General features: G+C 44.0%; 1 protein-coding gene across 1 annotated transcript in view; it reads left to right on the plus strand.

Moving 5' to 3' along the window:
- LOC126537976 (phagosome assembly factor 1) overlaps nucleotides 1–20,349 on the plus strand; it is a 65,828-nt gene that overhangs the window by 5,261 nt on the left and 40,218 nt on the right. Inside the window, exons 2-7 of the mRNA XM_050185092.3 lie at nucleotides 824–906; nucleotides 5,247–5,330; nucleotides 7,117–7,160; nucleotides 9,251–9,330; nucleotides 11,081–11,154; nucleotides 14,292–14,404. Coding sequence (XP_050041049.2) covers nucleotides 824–906; nucleotides 5,247–5,330; nucleotides 7,117–7,160; nucleotides 9,251–9,330; nucleotides 11,081–11,154; nucleotides 14,292–14,404 — 478 coding nt within the window. The remainder of the gene's footprint in view (nucleotides 1–823; nucleotides 907–5,246; nucleotides 5,331–7,116; nucleotides 7,161–9,250; nucleotides 9,331–11,080; nucleotides 11,155–14,291; nucleotides 14,405–20,349) is intronic.

Below are 20,349 nucleotides of genomic sequence, written 5' to 3' on the forward strand. Positions count from 1 at the left end.
TGCGGCTCCACTTTGATGACAGTCGCTCTTGTAGGGCGACACCACGCTATTTGAAAGCTGCGTTTGCAAGGGGCGGCTTGTAATTCAAACATTTGTCCATCTGCGTTCCCTGAAGTTTCCGTTTATTGTCTTGGCATTCCTTTGGGGCCGCAGTGAAATTTAGTTATATTGGAATCGCCTATAAACACACTTCGTTATACTGAGGTTCTAAACACATGGGGCTCTATGGACAAGAGGTTATTAAAAGTGAAATACTTTGTTATATCAAGAATTTTGTTATATTGAAGTTTGTTATGTCGAGGCTTATATATGGGATGTGGCAGTGATGGAAAAGCTGTTTCAATAGTACCAAATTGCCCAAAAAGCAGTTAGGAGGGAAAGTTACGGTGATAAACCTTGCTGGGTGCAGTTTTTAATGGACTCAAAAACTTCTGACAGGTTAGATAAGTGGGTATGGATGCTGCTGATATGGACGCTTGTGATAGCAGGAGACTGTGACGCTGGGCTATCTTGTTTTCATTTAACATGGGGAACAGTGGTCACTATGGTAGAAGAGATATGGCGTGTTTGTCATGTTTGCATATCTTATTTCATCGCCTTCACTGGGGCATGGGACAGCCAACAAGTCGCATATTTCTGAAGCTGGACATGCTGTACACTGTGAAGGGCTTCATTATGTGTTAAAGCACGAGTGCCTTCTTCATTTGAATTGCATATTTTGTGCCATTTGGTGAGTTTATTAAAAAGCACCAGTTTACCCTACATTAGATTCTCTTGCAAACTGTATGACTGACTAAGTGTGTTTGTGGACTTTCTTTTGCAGGCATGGCATTTAGCCAGGTGGTCCACATATTGCAACAGCAATTCCGCATCATCAAGGGTGTACAGATTATCTACAATGAACAGGTAGGCGCAGGTTCTTTTTAATATTAATGAGCTTGGTACTCTAGAGCCGGCTGCCCAAACCTGTGGCCCACAGATTGCATGAGTTTTACCTGGTGTCTATTAAAGAGACAGACGACCTCTCAGAACCTGAATCGAGATAACCATGCTGATGGGAAGATTGCCTTTCGTATTAGTTAAAACAAGCCACGCTTTTCGCATTAAGAGGGGACATATATTTTTAATTCTTCACCAAAAGTTGTGAAAGATTATACTTTTGGTGCCCCACACTGTAAAAGCACGAAGATGCATAAGAGGTCTATCACGTGACCTTCTGTTAGTGTACGCGGTTCCTGGTTTCTTTATTAGTATTGAAATACAATACACTTTTTTCTATGGTAAGTTTTTTCCAACTTACAGTGTGCAGATAAGCCTTCGTTTGTAGCAAATAGGAAAGTGGCACCGCCTTTTTGACGATGAGTTGGCTTGGCTCGTCTAGCGACAGAATAATGACGGCAAGGGGCCAGCTCGCCTTGTTGTAGGTGTGTACTTCGGGAAAAACGCACTACAAGTATAAGAGAGGTCTGTACAAAAATGTAATCTTATGGTGCCATCTTTTTGTTTTTAAGAATGGTTGAAAAAGGTCAAATTGTAGTTGGTTAACCCCAGTTGCACTCATGCCTGGGAAAGCAGAACGATGGTTGGCTTTCACAATTTGCGAGGCGGGCTATCGGCATTGCTTTCACTTCTCAGTGTTGCTGCAGGAGGGACCCTTCCTTTTTTAGAGGCTGCTCAAATAGATAAATTCTGCTTACAAAACATCCACGCGCTTTTGGAAATAACCTGTACAGATGTAAACACTACCAAGGGTGAGGTTTGTGTTGCGCCATAAAAAACTAGGTCCTTAAGTATTGGTTGTCAATCCCTTTAAGCATGGCTTGGGTTGCTCTCAGACGTTTTTACCATCATGCCAGCTGCACTCTAAAGAAAGGTTGAACCCTCTGGGGGCTTATCTTGGCCCTAAATAATCGTCACATCTCTTGCATGCCCTCCCCTTTCCTAACCCAACGCACTCTCTCTTACACATTCCTACGCATTTCTTTCTTTGTATATGTGTTTTAGTTTGGGCTGCTCTGACCTTGATGCAAAACCAACTTGCCCTGTCTTTCACCTTACTATGCAGCCAGTTTTTTCAGGTCACTAATGACACATGCCTTATCAGCGTGATCAAGCATTCTTGGCAGGAAAGTAGCAAGCTCTGAGTTTTCAAAAAAGAAAAAGAAAGGAAATGTAAAAAAGACAGTTGACGATTATTGGTTGGGGACCATGATACGGCCCAAAGGGTATAAACATTTTCTTTTGTTACAGTGTAGCTTGCCAAAAATTTAGGCTACTGTAAACCCATCTTGCCACATTGACCTGTCACTGTGCAACTTGATGTCTCGCATGACCTTCAGTATACCTTTTGAGGGCATTTTTGTTCATGATCTTAGTGGGGGCCTGTTGATTATGCAGTTGGTATTTGGTATATCACTTTCGAGAGTCGGAAGGTACCAGGTTTGAAACCAGCGGAGGTGCCTTCATTTGTTCAGATTTTCTTTTTGGTCACAATGAAGATAAAAGGAAGGGGACACCAGAAGGAGTTTCACAGAAAAGGCACATGTAGTTCTATTACTCTGGAGTGTCCCAGCTGGAGCACCCTACCCATTGTCTAATGGAATTATTTTGCAGTGCTCTCCTTGACTACACGAGCCTGAGTGTAAATTATGTGTTCTTACTGGACCACTTCAGGTTTCATTGAATGTTTGCCACTGTCTAGATTCTTGTTGGCCATGGGCTGTAGAATAAGGCACAAGTTTTTGGCGCTGGCTTTATCCAGTGCATTAGTTTATTCAATAATTACCATTTTGTTATTCAGGGAGCCACAATATCCGAAAAAGGCATGCAGACCAGTCAAGGTTTCCCATTGTTTTGCACATGCTACTAGCCTTGATCATTCTACTAGTCTTAAGCCAACAGATGGTAGAAATGAATTCTTTTTTTAAAATTGGGTGTTTCACATAAACTGAACCACACTTAAAGAAAGAAAGAAAAGTGGTATATCTCAGGCAATTGTGACCGACAGCATAGTGCTTCTAGGTGCCTCTAGTTGCTCAGGCTATTTTTAAAATGTGATTGGTTGGATAATCAGCTGTTTAATTCTGCAAGTGTTCAAATATTCCTTTCAGGGCATGAGTGTGACTGTAAATGTAGAACGTGCTCTTAGTACGCCATGAAGTTGTTTCCATTAAATTATACGCGGCTCTCCATCTCCGGCTCCAAAGAAAGCCAGTGAAATACGAAAAAAAAAGTGATGTCGCTGCATGTCTGTGCCTTTCGTTTGCATTGGTTTCAATCACATTTACAAAAAACAAAGGTTGCATGTTTTTTTGCAAAAGGAGGCAATTGGTCCCAGCATCCAGTCAATCACCTCAGCACAGTTCAAAATAATAACGAGATAGGCCAGTGCTGAAGGAGCACCGGAACACATGTGTCACCTTCTCTTACTATGGATATGCGGGCTTTGTTCTTTGAAAACACGGTTGAAAGCTGGAAGCTGAGTGTGCAAGCGCACAATGATGTCAATCTTTTTTCCCTCGTGTTTCACAGGCTTTCTTGACAGCCTGTAAAACAGAAGTGCAAGAAAGACGACATCATGGAAACAACTTCATTGGGTGTTGTTTAGCACGCTCTGTAGCTTTTGATCCACACTTACAATCTAAAACGAATACCTAAAATATTGCATAATTGAACTCGTATAATTAGGTAACTAATTGCACTTCAGAAAGTACTCCGAGTTACTAGGGATGACTATGAACAATATGCAGATAGTCTCAGTTGCATAAAATGTACTACCTTTACTACCTATTAAAAACCTCGGTTCAACTTATGGAAACACTTGGTATACGAGGCTTTAGTGGCTGCTCATCTGTTCCTAAAATCACATACTGTGGGATTCTTGCGCGTTAATTAACATTCTGCATTTGCTGCCATGGCACTGTGGGACGCCAGCTAACAAACAGTCCAATGGCTAAATTATAAATACATATGCATAAAATACCTATGAAAGTGCATAGAGGGGCAGCCTTATCTCTATTCTTAGGTATATTATGTGTACGTATAGTTGAATCCCGATAATTCGAACTTGAAGGGGCCCGAAAATTTGTTTGAATTAAAGGAAGCTGCTTAATGGAAGACTTACCTGCATTGGCACATCTGCATTGAGTTAACACATGAGTGGGAAGCTCCAGGATATTTATTCACGTGAATTTGCAAATTACAGTGAATGTCCTATTTTTCGGACTCCATTGGGGCTGCAAAAACGTCAGAAAAATTGGGCAGTCCGAAAAAATGAATGAATGCCTTTTACTACCCCCAAGGGCTGAAATCGCCACAAGCACGTCCGAAATATCTCTAAAGGCATGCCAGCACACTTGTTGGGCATATCGGTGCTTGAACTGTGATATAGACGGCGGGTGCACATGTGTATAATTAAAGGAAACGTACCATGTCCCGTGACAATTGCTCCTTCTAACTTTTGGTATGCTTCAACGCGTAACACTACTATATTGGGGCGAAGCTGACTTTCGAGAACCGGCATTATGCAACGCACCATACTTTCCGCGCTCTGAAGCTATTGGCAAGGATTACGCAGACGTAGTCAGTGCCATTGCTAAAGCGGCGAATTGTTTCAATGAAAAACACTGCACCGAACAGCAAGAAGCTTGGTAACGAACCTCGAAGTAGCTAGGCTTAGTGTTGCAGCGGTGTGGCTACAGCTGCCAACAGATCTGTTGGTTGGAGTTGCCACCGTGTGATTTGGCGCGCTGCTGAGGGCATTGTCGGAGCGTAGTATGTTCGAATTATCGGGTGTTTTCGCCCATTGGAATATACATCGCTTTGATGGGACCACAGCGTCAGTTCAAAATAAGCGTGTTCGAATTAACGAGATTCGACTTTATATGTAGGCATTGTAAGAAGGTTAGGGGTGGGGCTCCCGCTGGCCATAGTGTTCTTGTTTTCATTTTTATTACTTAGCTGTACTACAAGGTTATTGTAGATTGCATCATCCTTTAATTAACTTATAATTCAAAAAGATTAACACGTGTAATATACACTATGCTTTACTTAGCTTAGTTTTCTGTTGGAATCTTGCAGTTGTTCCTAACAGTTGAGCATCTTGGTTAACCTTATTTTTCTCGCTAGTAGTCATGCATGGGCTAAATTTACTTACATGTATAATGTATTTTTACAAACAGATCTGCAATTCACTGTGAGCATATAGGAAACAGCGTGGCTAGCCCTTAATGCATTGTTTTGTGCAGTGCCCATTGGATAGTGATCTCGTGATCCTCCTGTCAGAGGATGGGATCCGGCTCAGCTTCGACTCAAGCTCGCAGAGGCTAAAGGTGAGACGGCTGTCTGGACAGTCAGAAATTGATTGCTGCATTCATCCATTTCTACTCGTGCTTCTTCAGTTAAAGTTGAGGGTCTCAGTGGCATTCTGTGAGCGTGGAGAGACCTGCATCAAGAAGAAGCCCTCTCCTGATGTCTCCATTCCCCCAACTGTCACACGCAGGGGCAAGCCGAAGTCGGACACCTGTAAAGAAAGCGAGGCACCTCAATTTCGATTTGCTATAGCACTGGCTTCATTAAAAACATAAGGTCTCTGATTTGTCATTGTAGATTGCCCAAGACTGCCCGGTATGCTGCGTATGCTCACACTCACTGCCACAAGGCATTGCATGGGACAGTCCTGAGCAGTTCGGAAAGCAAAATTCAACGGACATATGCTCCCGTTTCGCTCTCAACAAATGCACACTCGGAAGGCTAGAGAAGAGATTCCTCCTATTGCACGCATTCGTGACCAAAAGAGTAGTGTGTCATATGTTAAAAAAAAGATATAAAGAAGGTTCGTGCAAATCAAAGGAACAATTGTGTTGTAAAATAGGACATCATTTTTAAAGCCTGAAGGTATTTACCACCTTATGAAGGGAGTGACGTGTTTATGAAACCAGTGGCCACAGTACACTACGGGCAATTGTGACCAAAATGTAGTATGTCACACGCTGGAAGCACGAAGGTGTACAAATAGTGCTCTGTTTGATGTAACATGACGTCCACAAGTTGTAGCACTTGAAGTAGCTGTTCTTTAGAAATTGTCGCAGACCGGAGCAACTGGACTGCGAAACAAGCCGAGTGGGACTTCTAGGACTGCACTCCTACTTGCACAGCTTCCACGGCATTTTCTCTCATGTGTGAAAAAAGAGTATAGTTTCCACTACCGTGCCCAACAAAGGAGGGCAGGTTATTATTTTTTTTTTTTTTGAACTGTTGCACGATTTTGTTTTATGAAACGCTGAGACTTAACTTTGGTAGATTTAATAACCCAGAAAAGAAGCCTGTAGAATGCTTGGCTTGCGAAAAGCTCAATAGAGAGTTTTAGAATAGGGGCCCCAAACGTTTTGGGGCCCCAAAGAAATAGCGTCGGAGCCACTGCGCATGCGCACGACGCAAACTGCGTTTGGGTTTTGCGTTGGGAACGCTATTTCACCGATTTAGCGGGAGCCCAAATAGCGTCCCCAAAAGCTTTGCGTCGGCAAACATGGCGGCACCCATCGAAGCGACGGCTCTAACCTAGCACAAAACTGGGTTCGATTCGCGGTAACGCGTGAAGTTCGCAAGCTAGGAGAAGTGACTGCGGTTATCGCTTTCTCCCAACTAGCGTGTGTTATGAAGATTGACTCATTAGACGCCGCTGATTTTGAATTCGATTGTAGATTTTATGGCTCGTAAGCCTAACGCGGCTAAGCTTGGCTCATGAAGGCTAGTAAAGTTGGTTTGCTCAAAACTAAGCGCAACTATTTGCTGCTTACAGAATAACCTCTAAATTGTAATTAAACGCAAATACACGCAAGTCAAAATTATTATTCCAATCATAAAATGGTATATTTTATTTAATTATTTCTAATAGCTTTTCTTTGACGCCGTATAGTGGCGCTGTCAGCGCAAGACGCTATCCGCAAACGTAAAACCCTATTCTAAAACTCTTCACTCCTACGTGCCCCAACGCTAACACCCGTAAAGCTGTTTGGGGCCCCAAACTATTGGGGCCCCTATTCTAAAACTCTCTAATATCAGAAGTGCGGTGTTGTAAGGCTGTACCGTGAACGTAGCCTTTTTTTTCTTCTGCAGGTGATAGAAGTCACCGACATGTCGAAGGTCAAGTTGACATATTGGTGAGCTCTCGGTCTCTCACCTCTCCTATATGTTGCGATTCAATAATTGTGCTTAGACATTGTGAACAGTATGGGTAAGTATATACTTTTAGAACAGAGTAACCTGAAGGTGATATTGTTTTGGTTGGACTAGTAGGTTGCCATCAAGCTGGCAGTTTATTTTTCAGTTTTGAAATTTACTTGAAATTGAAGTTTGGCTCCAGAAGCCCACTTCTGAGCTAGTTGGGCAACATTAACTTTTTATAGACTAGTGTTGCCTACAGGCGACAGACCAGCAAAATAGTCCTCTTGTTGCCAACTTTTCATTCTGAGTATGGAGTTTCTGGATAAATGCCTTCGGGCAACATTGAATAACAGCCGGCAAACGTCATGTATAGTGGTTTAGAGGAGGAACACAAATTCAGGAAGTACTTTGGCATGCAGCTCGCTTTCTTCTGAAAAGCAGTGTCATGTGAGACACCGTGATGCAAGATATCCGGCTGCAGTGGTATCATACAGATAATGTAAAGCATACGCAATGTACACCAATGTTTTGCATCTGACGACAAGTGTCTGTACAAGTTACAAATGAAACCGCAGATGGCTCGAGGTAAACAGTGCTTCCAGTGTTCTGCCTGGTGTTTCCTCCCTTTTTGCTCAAAAAGTTCCCACAGTATAGTTTTTCTTTTCAATAAGCATGATCATTCTCGATGTATCTTGCACATTCGGATGAGAACTAAATCTTTCCTTGAGGTATTTATATGTCTTTGCTCTAAAAGGGTTAATTTGCTGTAATACCCACACATAATAATGAAAAAGCCAAATATGACAGGTAAATTACGGGGCTAGGGAATTGAAGAGAGAAGCTTCAGCCACATCCATTAGTGCTTGTCCAGTGTGATCCCATCTCTGTCATCGTTGTTCATGCGGCCCTTGGTCATGATTCATCTGCACATGGCACATTTTTGTGCGCAGGTGATATTGACATTGGCACCACTCTCGAAGACTTTATTTAAAGCCTTGTGTGCCTTCACATTGCTTTTAGCCAAACCCAGAAAAGAAAGATTGATGAGGATGCATGAAAACTCGTTTCAAATAGATGGATCTTGCCATAATCCGTAGGGGTTAGCTCAGTGGTGATGGCGTTGAGCAGCTGAACACGAGGACATTAGTTTGATCCTGGCCACTGTGGCCGCAATCCGACAGAAGCGGAATGCAAAAATGCTTGTGTGCCGTGCTTTGGGTGCTTGTTAAAGAACCCCAGGTGGTCATAATTAATGCGGAGTGCCCCCGCTATTCTGTGCCTCATAATCAGATTGTGGCTTTGGCACGTGCTAAAACCCCAGGATTTGATCTAATTTTGCCACGTTCAGATCACGTGCATTCCTTCCCTTCTGGCTTAACAATGTTGGCAGTTGCTGTTTCTCTGCTACATTCAAATCCAGAGGCTAATGTAATTCCCCAGTCTTAAAATTTTTTAATCTAGTTTTATCATTTCTTTGAGGGAGGGTCGTTTAGCTAGCACCTCTTCAAAACTACTTTTACTCTAAAGTCTTCTTATTTTGACCTCCCTTTCCCATCATCTGTGGGGTTGACTCGCTTCAACAACAAGATGGGAAAAAAGTAAAACCGAAATTTCTGGTTCAATCCATGGTAGCACTTCAGTTTGCTAAGGACTGCCACTACGAGAATTCTTTGCAGCAGCAGTGGCATAATGAAAGTCATTGCAAGATTGCTCTGTTCGTTGCATACACCATATGCAAGCAGGCAAAATTGAGCCTAAATATTTTCTGGGAAGGCGGCTGCAGCCTTGCAGGCCTACTGACGGGACAGGTGCTTGATGCCATTCTATTTTAGTAATAATAATAATAATAATAATAATAATAATAATAACCTTGATAAGCAATAATTCTATGCTGAAATGTTTTGCAAAAGCGACTTGAACAATTTCAACAGTGTTATTAGTTAGGTATTTGCAGCTTCTTTTTAGTAAACTGCAGTTTTTGTTATATATTAAGCAATATGAGGAGTTAAATGAGCCTTGTCTTTGTGTACTAGCTGTGGTACTTACGGAGGGTTGGCGTGGTGTTTACAACTGCTTGTTGGTGCAGCGGGAGCACTTTCTGCTCGCCCGAGGTGTTGCCCACCAGACAGCAAATTGACGACTGCTTCGGCGCCACCCACCCCGGAGGTATAGTAGTTTCCCACCATTCACTTGGCCGCCTGTGTAGCATTTGCCCTGTGTAGCATTGTCTTCACAAATATGTTCACGAGCTGCAAAATGCTGTGTGCACTGTGTATAGTTTTGAGTGCTCTCTGGTTAGACACTGCATCACCAGATGTTGCTGCTCTACACCTGCCCGTGAACCCAGTATTCTGCAAACATTAGGAAGCTTACAGACAAACTAAAAATCTCTTGTTATAATGAGAACACAAGTTATTCAGTTTATGTCACCAAAATATCTTGGTGGCAATGACTTTCTTTTGTCATGCGGGGTGGCTACGTTTGCCATCGGGCGTAGAGTTCAGCATCAATAATAGCCTTTTCAAAGCCATTAATCGTTTTCAAGATACGTGGAGCCTTCAGGAAATTCTGTCAAGTCAAGAACTTGCGTGAAAATACACGATGCACTTATGTACCAACAGAGCCTGAAGAAAAGGTTTATGGCTGAAATTTTGGCATAGGAGAGTTTGAGCTAGCGAGTGCTTACTGTATCTGTGGGCTTAAGGATTAAAGCGATGCTGAACAACTCTTTTGCTGCTGTGATGTTTAGCCCAAATGAAAGCTTGGATGCTGAAAGTGGTTGCCGCAACCATGTCTTCAGGCCGAAACTAGCAAAAAATAATGAATTTAATTTATTTTTTCACAAAATACTGTGTCTAGCAGCTGCGCCGTGAACCAGATGAGGTGACGTGTCTGTGCCAAATGCTGGCATGCCAGCCATCACCCGCGTCTGTCCACCCACATGGACGATGCCGGTTGGCGATGCCGGCCGCATACTTGTTTCCGCAAGCGGAGCCTGTGCCTAAGTCTTCAATATTGCTGTTTTTGTTGTGTGCTACTTTGTAATGCAATCGGTGAAGTGCTTGGCACAACGCAGGAGAATGCCTCTATGCTGCTGCACGCAAACATGAATTCACACTGTGCGCCCGTCAAAGTGCGACTTTCTGTGCTCCGAGCACTTCGAGGACAGTGACTATCAGGCGACCCCTGCTTTGCTGCAGAGCTGCGGCTTGTCAGCTAAAGGACGCTGTGCCTTCGTAGTAGCAGGTTCTTTCAGTACTTTTCATCTGGTCAGATAGAGTGATCTAAAGACGGAAAAGACCCTTGATTTTGCAACCTCTGAGGGAGCACGGCCATCTGGTGATGAAACTTCTGCGTAATGCTATGGCAGAGCTTCATATAGCGTCTGCCAAGCACGCACCACCGCGCTGGCGTGAGTAGAAGGTGGACTGGAGCAGACGACAAATGGGCGCTACAGGCGTTCTGTGCTTACGCTTGCTATTGCGCTCTGGTCGACTGCCAGTATCGGCGTGGGAATATTGTCGACACAATGTGCAAATCGGCGCCATTTTTCTGTACAGTGTTCAGAAACTTAAGCGTGAACAATTTCTAAATGAATTGAACGCTTTGTTACAACAATGCCTGCTGCTGCTGCAAGCTGGCACACGTGACGTCACGTTGGGTGACGCACAGCCCCGCACATGCCAGCGTGCTGCTGCCGGGCACTCACAATCCTCCAAAAATACGGCTACGCGTTGAAAAACATGTGAAATAAGCGCTGTGTATCAGAACAGTAGCGTCTTCCGAGTCAAATTTCGATGCTTCCCTCATTTCAGATTTTCGTTCATTAACACTTTAAGCAGGGACCTTCCGAAAGTAAAATAAGCATATCAGTGCAATCTTTTGACGATGCAGTGCTCCATGTTCTGCATTTCAGAGTATGATGCCAGCCAGCAGATGTTTGTGCTGCACTTCCGGGGTTTGTCCTTCTCGTTCTTGGCTGACCCCAAGGTGAGAACAGCAGTCACCTGCTCATGAAAGTAATTTGTGAAAAACTTAATTTTTCTTTCTTTATTGTTTCCTTCCTGATAGCTTGCTGCAGGGGTCCAGAAGGCACTGCTTTATTTAGTATTTTGCTGTGACACCGCAACTACATGCACAGTGTGCTGCTGGTGGAAAGTACGAAAGTATGGAGTCTTCAGATCTTGAAAGGGCCCTGAAACATCTTTTTAATTGTCCTAAGTGACACGCTGAAACGATTGCAATGCCTTTGAAGTGTTCTATTCCCGATGAATTTTCTGAGATGGATGCAGCAAAAGTGGAGATATAATGGCTGAAATATTAACTTTTCCAGTTCCCCCTCACCGGAATGTTTCCTCTCAGCTCGAACTGTGTCAGTAGCAGTGCCCTGGTTATCGCTCCTCCAGTTCTCTTATACAATCAACTCTCGTTACAAGGGACCCTGATAATCTGACAAAATGTGTCCGTTTTACAGTTGAACCTTGCAATAACGAAATCGGCGGGGAACGCGAAAAGATTAGCTTTCGCGAGAACTTCGTTGTTGCGAAAAGATACAGCACAGATAGGTAATGCATTGCAGAATGAAACCTTGCTGTCAAAAATTCCGTTAGCCTAGTTTGCAAGCTTTGCTTGAGGATATAGAACCGCATTGCCGACAGGACAAAGTGCGCCGCTTGCGTCAACCAGCAGTGACAGTACTGCTGCAGCGCAGTATTCTCGGCCAGTTGCTTTCGGAGATGCGATCACTTTTGCAAGGTTTTGTGTAACTCTCCACTGGACGCAGAGCAACAGCGCACGCAGTTGCCCATAGGTGCCAACGCGTCGGTGCCGGGCACAAAAGTGATCGTATCTCGTGTACCCGAAGGCAAACAATCGAGATAACGGCTCTTTAGCGTGCATTTACGTCAGGCGCCGAATCCACACGTGATGCCTGTCGGGTGGCACCAAAACCAGCACTCTTGAAGCAAGGGATGCGTATTCCCGGACAATTTCTCAATCGTGGCCCGATGCGTGACACTCCATATGCTGCGACCACCATCTCAAGTGCCTTAAACAGTTCCATGTCAGTGGGACGTGGATTTCCTTGTCTTTGCTGCGTTTTTCTCACTGAGGTTCACATTATGCACTGCACTGCCGCGATCAGTGACCATTGTACGAAATGTACGTTCCGTTTGCGTTCAGTTTCACCTCACGCGATTTGCCTAGGCCTTGCCGATTCGTCAGCCGCAGATGAACGCAAACTGAATGCACATTTCGAACAATGATCTCCGATCTTGCCTAGTAGGTGTGCAAAAAGCATCGTCACATGTCAGTAGCAACATGCATGCTGCTTGAAACGGGCGATCAACAAACAAGATGGCGGCCGTGACGTGTTTCCAGCGCACTGATTGCTTCCAGCGCTTGGTTGTTTTTGTGACCAAAAATGACGGCACCCACACAAGTGTAATGTAGTGGTATTTTACACAATTTGAGTGCAAAACAATCGCATTTCAGCACATTTTGGAGCCTGCTAGCCTTACGCAAGTAGGTAATATGCGGAGATAAGTTCCGGCAAATTTCGTTGACGCGGGATTACAGTGCAGTGGCATTTTGTTGCTGAGAGATACGAAATGCATTGAATCCTATGGGCATTCGCCGGAGATATGAAAATGTTTTGTTGTCGCGAGAATTTCGTTGTTGCGGGATTTTGTTATCACGGGTTTCGACTGTATTCGAAGTCCGTAATATCCGAACGCCTCACTTCCGAAACTTTGGTCGCGATGTGTAACAACGTTAATGCAAAGAGTTAGGGACAAATGTCCGAGGTAAAAAACAAAGAAAAGGAGCCGCAGTTTTGCTCGAAAGGTGAAGCATTGATTGTGAGAGCAAATTAGTAGACAGCTATACAAAGTAAGAATAGTAGTTTTATTGGCCGTATAAAGTTGTAAACGTTTGCTTACTAACTAAATTAACAAGCATGGTGTCACGTCCGCACAAGTAAACATAAGCGCCTCTCGCTCCATGACCGTGGTATGCACTGTGCTTTCGACGTTTAGTTTGCATTGAAGCGATAGACAGCACAAAGGTAAATTCGCTCACTGCTGCTACCGTGCTTCCTCACTGCAATGCTTTTAGAGCAATTCTTCCCACGGTCATCACATGAGATGTGTTTATGTTTACTTGTGTGCACGTAACGCTATGCTTGTTCCATAAGCTCCATATTGTTGAGCCTTTCAGCTCAACAATATGGACTTGCGAGTATTGTTCAGGATTGCTCATTCGTTAATCATTAAGTTTCTTAGTTTTGTCTCTCAAGGCCGTGCTTTCTTTGGTCAGTGCCTCATTGTTCTTCTTCCCACATTCATAGAGGCCATTGAATGTGACTAGACTAGTTTTCAGTTACGTTCAGTTCGGCTACCTCCGCTTGGAGAGCCTGCATCATTTCCTTAGCCAGTTCAGCGCAAGACTGCACAGTCAAGATTAGCAATGCGACAAAGTAAACGCAAAGTAGAGGCAGCAGTGGAAGGGGCAAGAACGCGATGCACAATTGTGTTAACAGAAATGTAACGAACCAGAACGGAGCAAGTGCAAGGATGAGTGGTTGCACGCAGCCGCAGTTACCGCTGCCCAAATGACGAGCGGTGACAGTCGGCGGTCTTCTTATAGGATTTCTTGCTTGGGTAGATGGTGAACACAGCATACGAGGTTTCACAGTGTTCTTGAAAGACGTATACAGGCTGGGTACAGCACCAGGGTGAAGCCAACCAGCAGACAGTGCAGATTAGACCCACCAGCTGAAGGGAGCGAACACAAGGATGAGCGCTTACACACCGCTGCAACCACTGCTGCCCAAAGTCATGCTGTTAAAAATCACTGCTGCCTTGCGCTATCATTTCATGAAGGTCACTTAGAGTGCCGCGGCTCCGTGAGAAGTTGCCAATGGTGCAGGCGATTATGATGAGAGGGTTCTGCTGCATTGTTAGTCACGTATCCGCCTGTTCTTCCTTACATCTTGGAAAAGTTTTGTACACTTTGTTTGGCACGAACTCGAATTCAGGAATGTTGCCTTGCATCAGAGCATTTCCTCTGGCCTCGGCAATCGTTCAACATGTTTAGAAACATTCTCTTGCTTCTTTTGCTGTGGCCAGTGCAAGTTGGATGCGGCCCTTGGCTCCTCCCCCACGGGGCAGCTGCCCAATGGCAGCTCGCCACTGGTCTCCCGCATGGCCATCTACTACGGAAACAGCCTCACCGACACCAGGTTAGTTTCACACACAATTGAAGCTAGTAGCGTCCTCAGTTGTGCCCACACTGTGCGTATTTACCATGACGATGCCCCATAGTGATTTTGAAGCTGTCTTAGGGCATTTGAGCACAGTATACTCCCATTCGTAATTGAAGCTAGCATCATCTACATTCTGGCTAATTAAGATCAATGTGAAAATGTGGGTTGACTTGTTATGCTTTTGATGCATTTTGAAGGGCTTAAAGGGCCCATCGCCTGATTTCGGCATTGTGAACAAACAAGCGCGATCCTTAGATAATTGGGAGACAATGTATTGCTTAGAAATATTACAGCAATGTGCACCATGAAAACGGCTGAAAAATCAAGCAAATCCCCATACACCCTTCTTCATGCCAGGAAGAATGATGTTACAGACATGACGTTTTCATGTGAACAGCGTAGTGCCTACAGCATGCAAGTAGCCAGTGCAGTGAAACCTTGTTAATTCGGATTTCACAAGACTTAAAGAAATGTCCAAATTATCCGTATGTTAAATTATCAAGGATATCAAGAAAACAATAAGCACATGCTATTATTTACTAAATGTATCGGCGAATCCCGTTTCTGTTTTGCACAAAACCAGTACGAGAGCTTCAATTCTCAGCTCCTGACAGATTAGCACTCAGAGCTGCAAAGGCCCCGCAATTTCCTTCACAGCGCGGCCACGGTGTGCGTTTCATTCGAGGCACACTTTTCACTTGTGCGCACGTCCCATTACTTTTTTCTCCTGTGAGCTGTTTCACCAACAGATCACCCACACATCGGGATGTAGCCGGCGCTCTTCATCCCCAACAGCTTCCACCGTGTTTGTGACATTGCGCGCACATCTGCTGCACTGAGTCAACACGAAACTGCTGTTTGCCATTTCTTACTTTCACATTTCGCATGCACATTTCTTACCTTCTGGTAAGCCGTAGTGCAGCTTAGCATGCCATTTCTTCGCGTCCCTGTCGGGTACGGTTTAATGAGCCTCCACTGTACTAGTGGCAAGCATTCCGCGGCGGCTTTGGACGCATCACTCCTTCGACACTTGGAAAGCCGAAAAACTGCCTAGCAAACAAAAGCGAGTGCACGGGATGGCAACAAAGTTGTTTGTGGCCATCATTTTGGTGACACACGGAACGGCGGCCTCTCGTTCCCGATGCCATTCATAGACGCACATCGGTCTCTTTTTTTGTAGCTTCGAGCACCCAGCCACAAGACTGGCTTTGGATTTGCACAGCGGGTGCGAAAGTGTCATGACCCAGTTTCATGCATTTGCGTGGATGGCGGATGCACAGATGGGGAGGGGCTGGGAGCGTCACACAAGCTTGCCGTGACCCTCCAGATTTCAGAATCTTTGACGGGGGGCAAATCACGCCGAAACTTACAATGAACTGGCACGGACGGTGCCTGATCTTTACCATCAGTGCCAGCTATGTGCGGAACTGTGATTGTATCGCATCATGTACAGTCCTTTCGTCTGTCGCACAGATTGGCCTTACGATGCTGCCTGCCGTAAAGTTGGGCTAGCCCTTCTGTATGTTCGAGAAAAGCTCGAAAGCAAAACTTGCTTTGCGATAAATAAAAGATTGCCGCAATACACAGGTCCACTGTCAAACTGAGAACATCATTGATAGTGAGTACAACACAACATCACTAATTAATTATTTTCCAGAGAAAAAAGAGTACTTGATTCTATCCAACAAAAATTTTATTGATAAAAAATATTTTCTAGACCTTTATACACTAGAACTGAGCTATATTCAGTGCTGGCACACTAATTTGGCGTTCCCTTTTATAAGAGTAGACTGTACTGTATATCATGATTTCTATTTGCTTAAGTTACTGATAGCTGGCTGCATTCTTGTTACGCAATGCTAGGAGACTCCCAAACATGTGCACCACCATGTTTTCTTGCCCAAAATTTTTAAACATCCAATTTTGTGAAAACTTTTCAGATATTCTATTTGATATTCGGCTTTCTTTTCTTTTTTCTCAATTCGATTTCAAAATCTACTATTCGGTACTATTGCCACACCCCTAATATTAAACAGTCCATGCTGTTTGCCCATTTCCTTCAAACTCCAAAGAATATATGTTGAAGCAGATAGGATGTGGTCAGCTTGCCCCCGACCACACCTGACTTTAATCTGAAGTTGCGAGGTCAGTTTTTACGCATACAGTCAACTCCTGCTAATTTGACCCTTACGGGACTCACAAAATTGACCAAATTATCCCGTGGGTTGAATTAAACAAGATGAGAAAAGATGTCGAAACGCACCACCGATTCATTTGGCTAATATAACACGCCCCCAGATCAAGTGTGCGCCCACTTTCTAGGTGTCTAAAGTGGAAAACTAACATTGAAATTACATTAAGGTTCCTGAACAAAGTAGAAATCTAACATGCACCTAATTTTCTTAGCAAAAAAAAAAAAAATTTGTTGCACAAAGGCAGCCTGTTTCCTAAAGTCGGCTTTGCCGTACATTTTATTTATAGCTTTGCCGCAGTATGTATGTGTTGTGTGGTAAAACATACAGAGGCTGCAAAGGCAGGCTTGGTTTTGTATCCAATTGCACTGTGCAAATATTAGGTGCAATTTTATTGAAAAACAAAAAGTGTGTGCACTAGAATCATGTAAAATTCCTTAATCATATTTATGAATGTGCTGTGCAAGATGCACAATAAAAGAATAGAGGACAGGACAGAGCGCAGACTACCGCCTTTATTTCATGAAACGATAGAGAGCCTTTATATAGGCAGCCTAATCACATGCGCCACCCGGATGCACAAAACCTAGACAGTCAAACTGCCACCGCCAACACGAAGTGTGCACACTATCTTTCATAGGGCTCAGGCACATGCATGCTGACAAGTTCTAATTATCCACTGAAGGCCAATTTTAGCATTGAAAAAATGAATGTTTGGGCCCGTAGAAATGCATGGGCCCCTGCCATCACCTTCAGTCGGGATTGGATTATCCTCAGTCAAATTAACGGAAGTGTACTGTAATCACTGGCACACCCTGGATGCAGCTGAAGCGGTTCCCAAAGAAGCATGCTGCACCTTCTTTTCCATGCCTTCGCATTCGAAGAAAATAGTTTCAGTTCACAGGGGCACGAAGAGGAGGCATCCCTCTGGTTCGTCAACACGCATGCTGTGCTCGTGAGACAGCCAATATTGGCAAGGGCACAGATGAATGAGGCAGCTTATAGCAAAGACACACGCACATTCGCGCGCACACACACACACACACACACACACACACACACAGTAGTAGAGGGAGTGGCAAAGTGGGAATTGGGAGGGAGATATCTGACCTTGTTTGTCATCTAAAAACCCACCATGCATACTGATTAAATAGTGCACCGCAAAAGATGGTCCTTCTACAGGTGGGCATACTGTTTATAAATTCCATTTTTAGGGTTAAAAATAGGCAGCACCTGACAAAGGTGAAGGTAGGGACAGAATTAGCAGAAGAAGCAAGAAGCGGACGACTCATGCGAGGTGATTTGTTGGTGCAGAAATACATGATCCCTTTGATCCAGGCAAGACAGAGGTCCACAGGAAGGTGGACAGTGACTGAAAAAGGGGAGCCTCAGCCTCGAGAGCCAGCGTTTTGACAAGAGGAATTCCCCATGTCAAAATGTTGGGTAGTTTTAGAAATTGTGTACCCAAGCGTCATTGCGTGCACAAAGCCTCACGCCCTGCTTGCTTTCTTTTTGTATACCTCTTTGCATTCTTTTGTATGTCCACCAGTTTGCTTCCTCTAACTTTGGTTGTAAAATACCGAAACCTTCCTATTGATTCCAAACTGAGGCTCACCTCATTCCCTTTGATGGACATTTGATGTACTTTATTCCTGACCGGTTTTATGACTACAGTTGACTTGTGCCTGCCTTTTTCTTGTGTCACTGTTGTTTGCAGTTGCTTTCTTGCATCCAGTGATCTTCCCCTTCCTCCCCATTTCATTCTTTTTTTTTTTTATTTCTTGGCTTTCTTATCACTTCGTTTACCTTTCCCCCAGCAAATATTGAAAACCAGCTGCTTTGTTCTGGTTAACGTTCCTGCTTTTCTCTTCTTTTTGTCTTTCTGCCTGCAGCTGTTTTCACCATCATCGTCATCATCACCACCACCATCCACGGAATATTGCATTGCATGACAAAGGCCTCTGCTGCCCCATGCTCTCCCTGCCCTGCAGAAAGAACGCTTGCTTTGCAGCCGCAAATTTCCTAGACTCATCATCGCCTCATCTGCTTCATACCGCCAGCTGCCGGCCGTTGTTTCCTTGCCCTCGGTATCTCTTCTATCATTTAATCTGGGCTGACTATAATGTAAGGATTCCTTTCACTCAATTCTGTTCCTTTCTTCTCCTCAACCAGACATGACCAGCTCATTCTAGCAATAACACAGATACCGATAAACTGAAAAAAAAAAGAATTGGAAGGGAATCACTACATCATCATGGCCCTTTGTTTGTCATAACCCATTCTGTTCAGTCCTTCCTCTCAATAGACCCTTTTCATAAGTGCAGAGCTACCTTTCCTGCAAGGCTGTTCGACAAACTAATGGTGGTGTACTCATCCTTGCAAACATTGTGTACAAGCACACTTTGCTTGTATTATATCAAGGAAAATGTTGATGGGGCTGTCGTGATGAAACCATGTGCTAAAGAGGAAGCCTTGGCATGTGTAGCTAACAATTCATCTTTATTTGAACAATGACTGATGTCCATATTTGGGTAAATGTTAGAAAAATGTGTAGTGCAGAGAAGTACACTTGCAAATTATGAAAAGGGTTTATTTCATCACTAACCCCCGTATTCAGGAATGGGCCGTAATGTGTAGCCAGTGTTTGACTTTGTCAGTATAACACTTGATGAAATATGCAATATGAAATGGGCATGTTTATGCCAGGCATCGTCTAGATCAAATCAAGCATGAGCTTCAAGGTGCATTACCGAATATGGAGGTAAGACCATAAAGTCACGTTTACTCTGCAGCATTCCGAATCAAAATTGTGAAAGCCTGTTTAATGCACTACAATTCTGCTGTGTGAATTGTGATCTGCTTTGTGGCTATGACATGCTGCTGCTGCTCAGCTCAACATGGCACATTTTGTTCCTGGCCACTGGTGCTGCATTTTGACTGGGCTAGACTTCCTGTCCACTGAGATTTTGATGCATGTTAAATGGCAGATGCCTGAAAGTAACCTCAACCAAGTCTCGAGTACAGCATGCCTCATAGGCAAACCATTGCTTTGGCTGGTAAAAACCGGACCGACCCACTGTGGAAGCACAGTGGCTATAGTAGCATTGTGTTGCTTATCTCGGGGTTGCAGGTTTTTGAACCCAGCTGTGGCAGCCAAATTTCGGTGGAGCTAAATGCAAAAACGCTTGTGCACTTTGGTTTAGGTGCACGATAAAGAACCCCCAGGGGTCAAAATCAATCTGGAGTCCCCCACTGTGGCACGCCTCATAATCAGCTCATGGTTTTGCAATGCAAAAACCCAAAATTGCATTTTAATTTTTTTTATCTTGCATCTCTCATGAGAATTTTTTTTTTTCATGATAATTCTTCCAATGACTGGCACTGCAGGAGTGTCACAAGTGGTTGGACTCGCATGCTCCAGCTTTATGTCTACTGCTGCATCAACAGCCACTGTTCCTAGTAGAGTGAACCACTGTGTGAGTTGACATGGTTATGTTTAAGAAAACAAGCATCAAGTAAAACTAAAGAAAGCATCCACTCATTCATCTTTGACGCCATTGTATTGATTTCATGCTCCTTTTTTTCTTGAAGTATGAGCCTCTGTTCCCAATCGCGTATACTCTGACTCGCACATTATCACCTACATGACTTGTTTGCTACGTCAAACACAGCACTGCAGCAGAAATTTCTAGCAAACTCGTACTCGTCGGCTACCATGAAGACCCCTTT

The sequence above is a fragment of the Dermacentor andersoni genome, chromosome 4 (assembly GCF_023375885.2).
Source record: "Dermacentor andersoni chromosome 4, qqDerAnde1_hic_scaffold, whole genome shotgun sequence".
Classification (NCBI taxonomy): domain Eukaryota; kingdom Metazoa; phylum Arthropoda; class Arachnida; order Ixodida; family Ixodidae; genus Dermacentor; species Dermacentor andersoni.